This window comes from Parasteatoda tepidariorum, chromosome 11 (assembly GCF_982258835.1).
Source record: "Parasteatoda tepidariorum strain Cologne lab strain chromosome 11, Ptep-v5.0, whole genome shotgun sequence".
Classification (NCBI taxonomy): domain Eukaryota; kingdom Metazoa; phylum Arthropoda; class Arachnida; order Araneae; family Theridiidae; genus Parasteatoda; species Parasteatoda tepidariorum.
The window spans coordinates 62,496,351-62,513,337 of record NC_141765.1 but is presented as its reverse complement, the minus strand read 5'-3'; the positions used below and the strand labels follow the sequence as shown (position 1 = coordinate 62,513,337).

General features: G+C 28.5%; 1 protein-coding gene across 3 annotated transcripts in view; it reads right to left on the bottom strand.

Moving 5' to 3' along the window:
* Nucleotides 1–4,133: 4,133 nt before the first annotated feature.
* The window catches only part of Rim (Rab3 interacting molecule), a 156,216-nt gene continuing 143,362 nt past the window's right edge, over nucleotides 4,134–16,987 (bottom strand). For 2 of the 3 annotated variants that reach the window (XM_021145414.4, XM_071187356.2), the window contains 4 exons: nucleotides 15,435–15,591; nucleotides 12,671–12,879; nucleotides 10,299–10,438; nucleotides 4,134–7,468 (listed from right to left, as the gene is read on the bottom strand). In XM_021145414.4, the coding sequence (XP_021001073.1) occupies nucleotides 7,277–7,468; nucleotides 10,299–10,438; nucleotides 12,671–12,879; nucleotides 15,435–15,591 (698 nt within the window). In that variant the 3' untranslated portion in view covers nucleotides 4,134–7,276. The remainder of the gene's footprint in view (nucleotides 7,469–10,298; nucleotides 10,439–12,670; nucleotides 12,880–15,434; nucleotides 15,592–16,987) is intronic. The other variant, XM_021145415.4, reaches the window with a different exon arrangement.

Here is a 16,987-nt window from a genome sequence, read left to right as displayed (position 1 = left end):
GACGTTTCATGGAACGGTAAAACGGTAATGTAGCTGACTTTATTTACTTTGGGAACTAAGTCGTTGAAGAGTTTGAGATTTGGTTCAATAATTTTTCTTTTAGTTTTTCCTTTGAAAGGCTTTCTAATAATCAGGAGAGAGGATTTGGAAGCATTGATAGCGATCTTCCTCTTCGCGCACTATTCTTCGATAGAAGGAATAATTTCGGTGATGTTGCTAACAGCTTTATTTGGATTGAGAGATTTTATTAGGATGGCCGTGTCATCCTCATAGAATGCTGAAGAAATATTATTTATATTATCAAATTTAGGAAAGCCGGATGAATTGATTAAGTATGCCACAGGTCCCAAGATCGAGCCCTGTGGTACAAACGTCTTGATAATTCTGCTTGTTGAGGTAGCGTTATTAATTTTAACATGAAAAGTTCTGTTGTTGAGATAGTTGTCTAATAAACGAATAAGATTGCATGGGATATTGTTAATACAAAGCTAATAGATGAGACCCTGGTGCCAGACGTGGTCAAAAGCTTTGGTCATTTCTAGCATCAGGAGAGCAGTAAATTCTCTTTTGAAGAATCCCTGGGTAATACTCTCAATGATTCTAACTAGTTGCTTTGTGGTAGAAAGCCTTTCTCTGAAGCCAAACTGTTCGTCTGCTAGAAATCCGAGAAAACATTTCAGTCTTTGAAGAATAACGTTTTCGTAAATTTTTCTGTAAGGAGGCTGATAGGCCTGTGACTTTCCGGGTTTAATAGATTTTTTCCATGCTTCAGGAAAAGAATTATCAGAGCATGTTTCCATTTTTGACGGAAGTAATGAATTTTGATACACGCGCTTGATCTCTTTGAGTTGATCAATGATGTTGGATCGGGAGATTTTTAAGCATAACATTATTTATTTCATCCGTCCCAGGGGCCTTGTTTTTAAGAAATTTGGTAATTATATTGCTTATTTCTTCCAGAGTGGTAGGTTCTAAGGTGTCTTGGTGATTGTCCGAAGAACGAAATTTGTTATAGTAATCTAGGATTTCCATCTCAGTTGTCTTGTCATAAGGTTTGTCGTCAGGTGAAAATTGATTTTCCATAGCATCTGCAAAAATTTTTAAATTTGTCGATAACGGAGTAGGTCTTTCTCCAATGTCTGATCAAGGGCATGTTAGTTGTTCTAAAAGCTTTGAGTGAACGCACCATGTTCTATGCTGACTTGTCCTGTATTGTAAGTCCCCTATATCTTTCCCCCTATATCTTTTATGTATGTCCCCTATATCCTTTTTTAATTCATCAATTTGTCTTTTGATACATTTGATGAAGTTATTGACTTGGATTTTAATAGTTGGATAGCGAGTCCATTCTATTCTTTACTGAGTTCTTTCTTCATTTTAATTTGGCATTTAATAAATAGACAACACTTGGTGATCGAAGCTTTTTAGCTGTTTTGCTTTCAATATCAACTTTCTCCACAACTAAACAAGAGAAGAGGTTTAACCGGTAAAATTACATAATGATTGTTCTTGTATCAGAAAGGAAATCTAGAGAATTGAAAAAAGCTTTTAATACTACGCGCCTCACCGTGTAAGATTTACTTCTTAGAGTATTCGTCACATTTCTAGTTAATTTTGTTTAGATCTAAACAAAATTAAATTGTAACTTTTTGTATTATTTTTCAAACGTGTTTGCAATTAAATCATATCTGATTTAATTGCAAACAAACAATTTTGCAATTAAATCATCTCTTATTTTAGAACACTATAAAAATTCAGAAGTCTCAGTTGAATCTTAGATGAGTCAAAAGATTTTATTCATGGATGCTTTCTCGGTGAAATAAATACTACCTAGATTTCCTCAAAGACAGCACTTTTGGACATGATTTGTGCTTTCTCACTTTAACATTAGTTTGGTGAGGATTCGGTTGATAACTATTTACCACATTTAATTAGAGTATATATGGAAAGGAAGACTAAATTATTATAGTTTTTGTTAGTCTGATTGAATAAAGTAAATGGTAAGGAGTGCTAGGTGTGTACTTTTATTACCAATTACTTTTATTGTAATGCTTTTGATACAATGGGCATTGCAATGAAATTAATTTCTGTAATAGTAATAAATATAATCCGACAATTTTCAGAAATACAATTATGCATTCAAAATTCTTGTTGTTTTTTATTATGTCTTTGCGTTTTCGAAGAATCTTTGTTTTCAAGTAACTAAACTTGACTGACTATTCAATATAAAGATTTTTTTTAACTGAAGCATAAATTTAAGTCATACTACGTTTAAACAATGCAGTATCAAAATGCATATCTAAAAACATCCGGTGGATTATATTTATTTTTAAATTTTTAGGGAATATATATTTTTCTTTTTAAACTGAAACACACAATCTTTAATCTGAACTATATACTAAATTAAATCAGATATATATATTTTTTAATAACGTTTTGATATCGACTCTATTTTATAAATTACTTATTATATCTAATACAAGGAGAAAATTTAATCCCAGATATTCATAATTTCGAATACAGAACTTGTTAGATGCAAGATAAATAGTTTATTAAATGAGTTTCATATTAATCATTTTATGAGACATAGAAGATGACTCGTTATCTACAATCAAAAACTTTCATTGAATGATACTCTTAAATTTCGATATTTGTGTTAAAACACAGTTAAAAGGCAGGTTTTAAAAATAGAACTAGTAATTAATTTAATTTCTTATCTGAATAATAACTATTCACCTGTATGACGATGAATGATGAAAAAAAGTGTGATTGTACATTTATAGCCACATTAGGGGGCAGCTATAGCTTCAGGTAGAAACTGATATTAACCATATAGTCCATTTACAATTCTTAAAGGATATAATTAGCATTTCAGCGAACTCACAAAAAGTGCGCATTAAATTTCATATTTAATACCATGGCTTTAAAATTTATATGGCATTAAAATTTCAAACAGATCACAGTACATTTTATTACTTCTACTAAAAAAAATAATCAACTTTTCATGCGGAGAGAGCTCAATTCAGCTAGTATTTTATATATATATATATATATATATATATATATATATATATATATATATATATATATATATATATATATATATATATATATATATATATATATATATATATATATATATATATATATATATATATATATATATATATATATATATATATATATATATATATATATATATATATATATATATATATATATATATATATATATATATATATATATATATATATATATATATATATATATATATATATATATATATATATATTTATATGTATGTATGTATGTAAAATGCGGATCAAATTGAGGTAAAAATACTGACACTCTGGGTGCCGGAATTTTTTACTGTAAAATCCATTTTTACCGGAACATGTTTAAGAACAAAAATCTGATATACCGTAATTAGTGTAAAACACTGAATCACTCTAATCAAATAAATATTACTGTAAAATTTACGGTATTATATTTACGGTAAAAATGGATTTTAAGAAAGATGTACCCAAAGCTCCTGTAGTTTCTACCTGAATTTTTTTACAGTATAGAGAGGAGAGCAATCTCATTTTTGAAATGCTTCTTTCCATCATAATTCAGAGTCATCTCTTCACTTGAGACGTTATGTCCACTCCTCTTTTTCTTTCCTTGATGAATCAGACTTAGTAATGTTATGGAATAACCACATAGGAGTAGATGTAATAAGTGCACATATTTTTTATCTGTGTCCTAATTTTTACAGTAATAATTATCGTAAAAACACTTAATTACTCTAATTAAGAAAATATTACTGCAAAAATTATGGCATAATATTTTACGGTAAAATAGAATTTACTGTAAAAAGATTTTTGGGATGATTCCCCCAAAGTGCTGGTACTTTACACCGTAATTTCTTCCTGAATATTTTACAAGGTAGAACAACCTAATTTTAAATGCTATTCTAGTATTTCAATGACTCAGTGTCATCCTCTAACGTGAAACGTTATGCTTTATTCATAACTTCATGGATTAGTAGGGTCATGGAATTACCGTATAGGAGTAAATGTTATAAGTGTATAAATGTTTAATTTATGTCAATGGAATAAAAATGTAGTTCAAAATAAAGTCACACAAAGACATTTCAAAGTGATGAATACGAAAATTTAATTTAGTTTAGTAGAATAACTGTAATAATCGATGTAGTAGCATGCATTATTGATATGATGTTTATAACATAATAATCATAATTATTAAAACATATCATTAACATACTTTTTAAAATGTAAGCGTATAACAAACTTCTGAAGAGAACAGCCAAAAAAGCTGCTTTAACAGATGCAGCAACCTCAGTTGCGTTATATATAATCTGAATGAAAAAAATGTAACATGATATGATACTGTAATCACCATGAGCTTAAAGTGTATTCACAGTTAAAAGTTAAATTTCATATTTATCATTTTTGGCTTTCCTATACTTACTCTTAATATTTCAGAATGCTCAAGGTGCAATTCTTAGCTCTTGAATCAACCAGTTTTACAAAATGTAAATCTTTAAAACACAACAATGATGTTAAAAATCATTTTTATATATATAAAAATCTACCTATCATGAGTGTGTAAATAAAACATTTTCATTTTAATTAACACAAGCTAGAAGAATATCTATGTATTTCACATTAAATCATAATATACAGAGTTAAATTAAGACTTCTTCGAATGTTAAAGAACAGGTATATTTTACATTAGCATTCTTAAAAACAAATATGTTAAAATTAGTTTTCAAAGATAATTGCAAAATTGTTATTTTGAAGCATCAATATTTGCAACACAAAAACTTAACAATGATAAAATAATATCGAAAAATTCAATGTTCCGAATAACATTTTATCAAAACAATTTATTTATTTTCCCTCTATTTAGCCCTCTGAACGTTAATTCCAGCTTTTTCCAAACTATCAGATGCAAGCTTTTCCTTATCGAAAAACCGATTTCCTCATGTTATTGAATGGTAAAATAATGCATAACAGGCAAATTCCTATACAAGTTTATCCTGAAGCTCAACGCCTGGAGGGTTAAAGTAGTGTGTTCTTAATGTTTTCGCAATATAGTTTTAAAAAATTATTTAACATAAATTTGTTAATTATTTTATAATCCTTCGATTTGTCAAGTTTTTCATTTTGCTATGAAAAATGCTAGATATTAAATTTATGTCTTTTCATGCAAAGAAGTTGAAAGTAAACTACATTTTTGGACATTATTTTTAGATAATAATTATCTAGTATTTAAATGGTAATTACATAAATACCGCATAAATACCAACCTTATTCTCATAAGGAATTAAATAAACTAGATTTTAGAAAGATAATCTCCATAAATAATAATAGGGTTTGACAAATCCAAGAATTCTGTAAATTAAAAAGCATTCCTGTACATGAAATTAAAATATTTTTTAAGTTTAGCAATGTTTATAGTAGAAAGGCCTTGAAGCTATTCCAGTTGATTTTTATTCAAAATCACCTCTTGAATCTCAATATGACTTCAATTTTTTTCTAGCATTCATTATGTTCTGCATTGATTTTCAATTGATTACAACTTCTTTCCACCCCTAATAATTCTAAACACTAAAAATATGTCATCATAATTTTGTGGAGAAGGATTCTACAACAAGGGAGAGAGATTCAGAAGCCCTTGTTAGAATGTTTAGAAAGGATTATTACATTTCATATTTTATATTATTTATTATAAATTTAACCTTCATTTTTAAATTAATGCCTAAAATAATCTTTTCCCATATCCAAGTCCTACTTTTGGTCATAAAATTATAGAAAAATTATCATGGGTGGAAATTTTCTCAAAAATCAGAGGGTTGAGGAAAAAAGTGGGTGACATATTCGGATTCAGAAGATTATTTTTTTATTAAAATCAACAGGAATGCTGCCAGGACTGATATTCATGGAAAGCAGTGTCATTAGCATTAAAATAGTTTTTCTTTATTCAAATTCTGAGTACGAAAATATTTAGGACACACATTATCATTTTTTTAACAAAATAAAGTAGTAAAAGATTCTTAACAAACATCATCATTTGGAAAGTATATTGTAAAAAATTATTTAAATAAACATAAAGAAACGTCAACATTTTTTTAACAAAATAAAGTACTAAAAGATTCTTAACAAACATCATTATTTTGAAAGCATATTGTAAAAAATAATTTAAATAAATGTAATAAAAACGCTAACATAAATAAAATATCAAGATTCATAACAAACAATTTCAGTTTGAAAATATATTGTAAACAGTATTATATATAGCATTTATAATAAAACATCAGACATCATCAATTTTAGGAATTTCTTTATAACTTTCATGAAATTTTAAGGCTAATTTTAACGTATTTCTAAACTAAGTTTAAATGTAAAGCTACCCTGAACTTTAACGTTAAAGGAAGATAGTCTTAATAAATAAGATATTAATTTTTATTTCTTTCCCTAACTTTGATACAAAAGTAATAATACTATCTAGAGAAAAAACTCGAATTTTTCTCAAACTAAATTCCTTCCATTTCTATAACTCAAGTGATCAATCTTTATATGAACGTTGATATAGTAATATTTACTATGTATATCTCACTGTTTATTCAAGAAAATATGAAGCTTTGTGAAAAGATAATTTACAGTTTTTTTCGTATTTTTCTTTGAAGTATGATAAAAAGATTAATATCCTTTTTTTCAGATTACTATTGTGTTTCATCTTCTATTTTCTCTTTTAATACTAGCAAACAGTATCTTGATATACAGAAGTATATAAAAAGGGGGAAAAGAAAATAGAGGAAAAATTGTTTTCTTCATTTAATCTCTAGTGTTATAATACTAAGTCACAAAATGTCTGCATAGAAACAGTGGTCTTATGAATTGGTAACATTACCAAGATCATTGTTCAAAACAATGAACAAGACCGTTTATCTGGAGTGAGTGACGCAACTTTGTTCTTTTGGCATTTTTTTCCGGAACCAATTTATTGTTTGATGAATTCCAGATGCTGAAGTCCTGAGTGATGATAAACAGTAAAAGTGCTCAAGAAGTTGACACTGTGAAACAGGATATAAAATATTCTTGAAGGAAAGTCAATGAGAATTAGTTCTAATAAACAGGCACTCTTCCCATTAGAAAATGACGGTTTTCTGTGCTTTGACTTCATTGTTAAACTGCTTTCATTAGGCAGCAGCACAAATGGCACTTTGAATCAACAAATCTGTACTAGAAAAGACTAAGAAATGCTGTAGTCAGCCGAAACTATCTACTGATATCATGGAATTTTGTGGCACGCTAGCTGGAAGGTTGATCAATGAAGAATGATGAAAGAGTTTATACCAACTGATCACAAAATTTGATAAGTCTAACTCATCGAGCATTATTTGAGCTACTCCCATAAATACTTTTTTCTCAATTCTTCCATAATCACCCCATACTGTAACCTGAAAAGCAATTAAAGGAGTTAAAGAGAAACATGGAAGAGTTGAATTTGTCTAATTTTAAAAAATATATTTTCTGTTTTTTAGTATAAAAAAGTTAACATTTGTTAAGAGCCTAAAATATATGCTATATGCTAACATTATTATTACTTTTTTATACGTAAAGTTCATTTTTTACTGATGGTCATACTAGGAAACAAATTCTTTGTTGCATTTATACAAATACTTGACCTTGAACGTGGGAATTTCAAATCTGAAATTATTTTTGCTCCTAAAGCTACAGTTTTTCTTTGTTTGTTTAAAGATTACTTTTTTAGTCCATTTTTTGCCGAAATGTGCTAGTTTAAGAACGTCATACATAGCGAGGGGTCATTTAAATGCTGCAGCAAACTTGGAGGGAAGTTAGACCATATCATCAAGATAAAAATTATCTGGAACCCATGACCGGAAATATCACCGCACGCGGCTAGGGGCTCTTTCCTATCTTAACCTGTTCAGAAGCACATTAAGAAGCAGTTCTTAATAGGGAAGCCACCCTAGCGGTTTGTGATGACGTTTCCGTGCATGGGTTCCTATACAGTTTCAATCTTGATTGTGTGTCCTAACTCTCCTAGAAGTTTATCGCCATATTTATGCGACTCCCAGTCATGTATAACGCTTTCAGATTTGCATACATCGATAAAAATAGCCTAAAAATTCTATTAAAAAACTGTAGCTAGGAAAGATAAACTGGCTGCAGATTTGAAATCAGCGATACGAACGTGTGTAGAAATGGTTGAAAAAATCTCATGCAAGAAAAATAAAATAAATTGTTCTTCAGTGTTATTCAATTATATAAAAAATTATTCAAAACCATTTTACTTGAGAGTGATTTGACCCAATGTGAGGAAAGTTTCACCCATGCGAAATTAAAAAAAAAATGTTAAAACCTTTAAGTTATAATTAAATCTCTAAAAAGAAATGTTACAGCTAATTATTTTGACTGTCAAATACTGATGACTAAATAGCAAATCTGTATTGAAACTTCTAAATGTATAAATAAAGACTGAACTATCTGAAGACAATTCGATTATTTATTTATTTTTTGTTTGTTTGTTCTTGGTTTTCTACTAATTTTGAAAAGTTTACTATGGTTTCTTTTATTTAGTGTGTCTAATGGTTTTCCTCTTTGATACAGGTATATTTCAAAATCCTGTACTTGGTAAAAGGAGAAAAACATTCCTTATTTTTGTTGATCATTTCTTTTCATTTAAGAGAAAAAATTTCATATTAGGAAAATTAGCCGCAACACAATTAAAAGGATTACTGTGAGATTGTGATAAGTTACAAAGTTTTTCAAGTAATTAGGCTACTAATTATTTAACTAATTTTAGGTAATTATTTTTTACTAATATAAGTTGAACTTTTCTTGTGAGGGGACACAACACGTTTCCTGCTTAATGACAAGCTACATTAAAATGGCAATAAGAAGTAAAAATTAAGTGATTAGTTCTTCAAATTATGTTTGTGTTTCAGTTAAATTGCGAAACTGAGTCAACATTAGATGACTCAGTTTCTTTTAAATACGATTCCCTATACATTTTTGTAAAAGCTTTATATAAACACTGACAAAAGTTAGTGCTTACTAACTAAAATGCCCAATTTTGGACAGCTATACTGTTAGCTGAGCTAATACAGCATAAAGAAAATGAATTTTTTTAAAGTTTCTAGATGTTTACAAATATAAATAACAGAATGCGGTGTCAATAAAATGAATTACTTTTAAAAATTGCAACAATAGACAAATTATATTTTCCAGTGTAAAAGAATTTTTTTTATTATAAAAATTTAATGGTGCTTGTTCATGTCCGAGTCTAAAGACTGAAACAGCGCTATAGTTTTCACAGAAAGCAGATTGAATGAAATACTAATTAAGTACTTATTTTTCATCCTCAAAATAATTTTCAATTATTTTACAGTATTTTTTATGTTCTTATTAAATATTTCTGTTACAAAATGCCATTTTCTTGCACATAAAATAGCAAAACAATCGTTACATCGAATTAACCCCCCCCCCCATAAATTTACTTTTTAAGATATTTTGATGTCCTTGGATGCAACAGAAATAAATCATTATCGTGTTATTTTTTAAAATAAAAGGTATTTTACGTAAGTAGTGAATATTTAGTGCATATTAATGAAATAATTTAGAATTAACTATAGTTAATATTATTTTACCCACCGTTTGAAAGGTTCTCATATAGTTATGTAAAAAAAAGTTTGCAAGTATTAATCAGAACCCTATTACAAATTAATTATACATTAGATTATTGACAAATTAATTTTTTATCAAGGAAATGAAAAGAAATCTAAATCGAACGTATTATTACTGTGGAAGATGGGACTGAAGGCATGAAACTTGATTCCTGCAGATAACAGAGGGATTTTAAAGGCAATTATTGGAAACACTTCAAAGCTTCGTTAAGCAATAAAACGAGCTTTGATGTTTTCCTTCCCTCCTTCCTAGATAATGATTAGATAGATTTTGATTGCATGTTTGTTTTTACTTCTCTAAAATTTCAACTGTGACGCATGTGCATAATTTTTTGACAAGGATTCAAAAAATTTATATTAAGGGTGGTCATTACGGAACACAATGTATATTTTTATCCATCTATTCTGTATATTAGTATACTATCGGAAGACAAATACTGAAACATCTACAAAACATTTATCAGAATTTGCTAAGTTTTGGAAAAGCAATTCCTTTTAGAGTGATAAATTTTTTTAGCTCATTCACACAATGGCCTTAAATTTCATATAGGGTTGCAATTGTTGAAAATAACATTCTTACTTGTAATATACAGTTTCTGTAGTCCTCTTGGAAAACTAATTGCTGTTGGTATAAAGGATCAAGCGTTTTTCTTGCACTTGCAGTTTTTCGTTTTGCAACACACTTCCTGCCTTTAACAAGATAAACCTTGACATATGGTGCTAAAGTTGGAATGAAATGTTGTTAGAGAAATGTTTTAAGCTTAAATTTTAAAATGAATGCAAAGCAATCTGGAAATTTTAGTTTTGAATTAATTTAATACCACGCATATCTATTTCAATATTGTCGTATACTGTCGTGCAATTGAAAAATCAACGCAAGCGACAAAAAATTCAAAATTGAGATTTTTATATATTTGGTATATTATTATGGTAAGCTACATATTGCAAAAAAATTTTTTTTTCTGAAATAAATTTTGTTTTATCAGTTTTTTGAAATTCTATTTTGGCGTTCGTAGCATTAGCAATATAAGGAAAATAGTTGTCAAGCCACTTTTCACGGAATTAATCACATTGTTATTATCAATTGCACGGTAGTATACCATACCATTTTTAATTAATACAGTGCACAATAGACCTTTAAAATAACAAGAAAATAACCCCAATCGTATCATTAATCCTTCATATAAAATACAACTTTTTTTAAATTCTTCCTGGGGATATGAAATGGAATTTGTTACATATTTTTAAAAATTGAATCCATGCTTTGAATTTTTCTTTGAATGCTGTGAAATTAACGGCAAATAAAATTTTTCATGGGATAAGCTATGTGACTTATTAAATGCGATTTTAAATGACACCATGACTTGTTTAAAATTAAGTAAAAATTTGTATACTGTACGATTTGAAATATTTTTCAATTGTTCATTTGTGTTACAATGAAAAAATGGATTAATATTAAAAATTATCTTATAGGTGGGATTATTTTTAAATAAACAGGTTCTTTTGTTGTTGTTAATACTTTGTTGATACTTTGAAAATCGAAAATCTAACGAAAAAGCTCATTTTTGTGTCTGATTCCATAGTTTAATAAAAAGTTAGCTTCGATTTAATTAGCATATTTGAAATCAACATTTTAAACCATTAAAATTGGTGCCTACTACTTGAAAGGCTGATCATTACAACAAAAGTTATACTGGATATTTTTTTTACTCACTGTTGAGTTTTAAAATGAGGTAGTTTCTTAATTTACAGTAGTTTCTTGGATAAAAGAGAGAGTGGATTCAACCGTAACAATTTAAAAGACGATAGTAAAAAAATGACAGTAAACGAATTTTTGCAGAAGACGAGAAGATTTGAAGATGACAGTAGAAAAACAGAAGCCTTTTATTCGCTGTTGTGCTAGCATGGATATAATTTGAGAAACATTACTTTGCTCGACTTTTTGAGTTTGTCCTTAAAGTGTATTATTTTTAGTCAAATGCGAGATAATACTTTATTTACTTCATAAATTTTTTTTTTGTCACAAAAGTGATCAAACCATGGTCTAAGATTGTAATAATTAGAGCTTACGCATTAATGTGTTATGCTACTATGTTATGATACTATCCCTTATTAGAACATAATTTCTAGATTTTGTAGACTTGTTAACATTTTTGCTTAAGATAACACTGTGGTGCTATTGTGTTTTGCTCATTTGGCCGATATTTAATGATTTAGAAAGGTCACATGTAAAATAGATATAATAATAATGAACTTTTTCGAAATTAAGTTCTAATCTAAATTTTTTTTTCAAAAGTCTCATGTTAGGAACCCTTTCGCTTCAAACTCGTAATTTACAGGTAAGGTGGTCCTGTTTATTTTGTTTATATATTTATGAAGTACCAAGTATAATGTAAAAGCACATTTAAAATAAAATTTTGTTTAATTTTCTCGAAAAAGAGTACCTTTTAGTTTTCCAACATTTCACTATTTCATTTTTTATGTAAATCTGCTTCTCCTTTATAGCAGATGGTAAAAGAGATAACTACTTTTACAGCATTTAAAATGTATTACAGCGCATTGAAAAAAAGTATTAACCATCATTAACTAAGAATGCGAAAGAAGATCAAAAAGTGTTATTTTCTGAAATTAGATATTTTAAAGCTAATATATTTTGCATTTATTCTCATAATGATTTTTAAAGCAATAATTTAAGAAGAAACTGCACGTTTATCCCTGTTATTTAATCAAAACTTAATATGTACTGTATAGTAAAAAAAGTAACATGTGCATTATTAATTAAAAATTTAACGTTTGGTTCTACACTAGTACAATTTTATTAATAAAACAAAATATATTTCAGTACTATTATGAGAATAGTTCTTGATATATTACATAATTATTCGATTGTAGCTATAAAAAATAATTATGTATTTTAGTAAAAAGTACAACAATAGTTTTCATGTTACACACCTGGAACTACCTTTCCTGATTTGGGCTGAAGCCCTCTTGCTCGTATTACTTCAACTTCTAAATTGCCTTTTCTATCAGCAAGACTTAGTTGGATATCACCTAAGCTTGGTGATGCCAAAACTTGCCTTCCAACAAGTTGACCAGCACCTAAACCTTCAACAAAGTTCGAAAATTCACCTTCAGGCACCAGCCTGATTGATGGTAACCACCTGTTTAAAAATATTATTATATGGTATTATTTATGTAACAAATTTTATGTGGTAACATTACTTATTTCAAACATATGTTCATAACATGAGCCCTTTAGAGTATCCTCTTCTTCTCAAACGCTTGTTTATAACAACATTTGCTTGAAAGGGAGTGAATGGGAGCACATATATAATATGCAACTCTACTAAATTATGAGCCTGTTCAAATTTCACCCTGTAAAGAATATTAAGGCAGAGACATGCACAAAAAGTTTTCTGGATTTAGTTCGGTTTTCAAGAAATTTGTTATTGTTTGCTCTGAGTTACTCCTCCATAATTGTTTGCTTACAAAAACTTAAACTCGAAGTATTTAAATATATTCATTATTTAACAAACTTTTAAAAAATGGGTATTAATAAATTACTGACATCTGCCCTCCACCTTATTTTATTGTTAAGTGAATCCTTCTACCAATATTTTTAACATTTACAAAACTATATTTTTTATTGAAGTAAAGAAGAAATATTTTTTTTAAATTTCTTTATCATAAATGACAATGAAATATTCAACTTTAAAATTCCTGGTGTGATTTTTCACTTCTAAATTTGAAAATATATGATGATATGACAGCTCATAAAACATACATACTATCCCGTTTAACGAATCCCTACAAAAAATTCAAATAAGAGATGATGTTATAATTTATTTTTGAAAGGGGAACAAGTAAATATGAAAGTTTCAATTATGTGCGAATTTAAACGGAAGAACATCATTGTGCATATGAGTAAAATTATTATTCAAGTTCATTGGCTTCAGAAGTTTTCAGTATAATTTTAAAACCAAACAGCGTTATATAATAAGCCTGAATTATATAATTGTTAATCAAACTATTCTGCATTGTTTCTACATGTTTCTTGGCTAACTAAAAATTGTTCGAAGCCTAGGAAAGCATTTTGTTTAAAACTCTACGTGGTTGCCTAAATTGAGCCTCATGTGGGGTACAGAATAATACCGATACGATTTGAGAACAACTTATCGATTTTAACTACAGAACAAGTTGTTCTTCAAGGAACTACTAAAGATATTTCCAAAACTGCTAAAGAAGGGTTGAGATCTTTTCTCAAACTAACTATCAAAAATGCCAGTTTTCTCACTTTGTAGGTGAATCCCTGAAAATTGAGAACTTGTTAAAGAAATTAACTTCTCTGGTGCGTGATTCATCACTTTATAAGTCTTTAATTAAACGGAATTTTTGCCTTTTGCTAAAAAACCTCATTCTGGGTGGAAATTACTCGGAAAGATGCAAAATGATTTCAGCAAGTTCAGAGACATTTAGTCTCGCAATGAACTAGGAACAGAAAATAACTTAAAAACATTCCAAGTCATAAACCTCCAGGTGATGCAAGTAATGATCTGTCAGCTAGTTATTAGGCAAACCAATTTGTAGAAACAAGATGTTTCGTGAACAGCGCTTTGATGTTTTGTACATTTAAAGTTAGTTTTTTCGAAATCATTAATGGGTTTTTTAGCATGTTACTTCACAGACAGAGAACACTTCATGGCGTTTAAAGGAAACTTCTGTCAAGTATCCACTGTTGTAGAAAAAAATTATCAAAATCCACAACGTTGTTAGCTGTCTTAAAAAGGTAATATTCCAAGATATTTTATTCACTTTCACTTAAAATATAATCATTTTTTAATCTGTCATAATACTCCTCTATATATAATTTAAATGAAGTCACACCCATGTGTTATTACCAAAAATATTCTATTTTTAAGACTTTAAACCATTTAGTCCAACTTTAAACAATAACAGCTTTACATTTTGGCTAATTGATGTATTTCAAATTCAAAATTATAATTCTTAATTGCGCCTTGCACCAAAATCTAATCATAACCGGACTTTCATGGAGCCATTTCACACTACTAAGCCAATTTTTAAGACGAATGACAACTTGGCTGAAAACATTTTTGTAAAGATTATTTTAAAATTCAATTTCCATTACCTCCAAACTCTGTCTCCGATCAAAATAGAATGAAAGAAGATGATATTATATTTAACTAATTTATCAATTTCTGTTTAAGAAAAAAATTATTTCTTTACTATAATCTTTTAATATTTTATCACTATGTAGAACTTTACATCACTATATATATGGCCATGCAATAAACCGAAAAACATTTTTTTTTTGTTTTCGCTGTCGATACGATAGATTTTGCAATAAAAGGCATTCAATAACGGACTTGATTGAGGGATAAAATTTCCATTAAAAACTATTAAGTGTTGCTCCTTGATAAGTTCTCAATTTAAACACAAAATTAAGACATCCCCGTTACATTAAACATTTGCACTCGACATTTTTTTGATTCATATTAAAATCAATTCAAATAAAAGTAACATGATAATAATAGTGCAGAGATAGCAATAATAATAGACCCCATGAGCTCAGGTTAAAAAATAAAGGTTGAATTATTAGGAAGACTAAATTATCTATTCAATCATTGATATTTCTTTAAAAAATGTATTAAAATTTGACTTATAAAATTGAAAGATTTGTACACATTATCTGACTTACACTGAGCTATCGCCACTTAAACTTCCTTCGCCATCTGAGGAAACACTACTAGCTTGTTTAACAAGATGTCGACATTCCAATGGGGCTACTTCTTCGCTTCGGTGGACGTTGATGGTTGATGATTTCTTCCGACGAAAGCCCATTCTTTTTTTGTGGCCTACAAAAATAAACAGAGTTAAGAACTTTTCTTTAAATAATTTTGATATTAGGCAATCTTATTCCAGTTATATTAAGTGATTTGTCCCTCAAATTAGATAGGGGTCGTAGCAACTACTTTTAAGTATGTGAAGAGTATTACGGCTAATAATTAAAACCGGACCTGGCTATCCGCTAAACCCAATACGAATCGGGAAAGGGCTCGTGATTTCAGAGGAGAAACAAAAGGTCATTAAAATTATTACTATTTCTAATATTTTTTCAAATTTTCTTTTAAAATGAAAAGAAAAATCTTCCCAAGAAAGCAGTATTTGTTTTCCACTTTCTTCGCATCATGATAAATCCAAGCATCCCCCGAAAACAGCACTAATTAGAAATACAGCTTTAAAATACTCTGACAAAAGGCAATAATGGCACTTTTTTATGGTCACGTATGCTTTGAGTCCTTAACTATTTTTATTCACTCATACCTTCGTTTCCTTGCTTTATGTTCAGCTTTAATGTATGTAACTTTAATATGTAGAACAGAAAAAAAATAACATTCAACAGCCTGCTTTCAGAATTTCTAAAAATGCCTTGATTAATTAAAAAAAATTGCTAAAAACTATTGGATAAAAAAAAATCGTTAAAAGAAAGCAGATCAAGAGGTCTTTTTTTTCATGCAGACTGCACTTATTTGAAGTATTTAGTATAATAATTTCCATATATTTAGTGAGGGGCACAGAAAACTTGTAAGGGACTTATATTTGTCTTGGTTGGTCCTTGTAAAAAATATGTATGTTATAAATATGTCTTCTTGCTCGTTTGGGGAGGGTTGTTCAGTATTAAAACACTTCTGTATTGGCAAGTTTAAAAGTTGTTTGTTCTTTCTTCTGATTGGTTCTCTAATATCAGTGATATAATTAAAACATCTCTGATCTTTAAATTAAAAGTAATGATCATAACTAATGTTCTTAATTTGTGAACACAGGATCAAATCTTTTGTTTACATTTTTATTGGGTGATCATCGATATTGTCATTTATATTCTTATAAAACTCGTTGCTAACAATGAGCAATACGAGCACCGTTGATCGTTGCTTTCAAACCATGAGAATAACGACGAGAAGTCAGAACTGTATTAATATCCTGCGATTATGATTTGGTTTATAAGATGAAGCAACCAATGGTTTTCACTACAAATCAGTTAGCAGTAGCGGTACATGAACATTTGAAACCAAACTGTTCAAACATGTAACAACAATACTGCTTCAGAACTACCTGACTGACAAAACATTTTTATCAAATTTAATAAATTAATTAAATAAATATTTGATCTTAATTATTTTTAAGGCATAAATCTGAGTAGACATTTAAATGATATATATGCTATATTAGGATTAATTTTTAGTTTTAAGA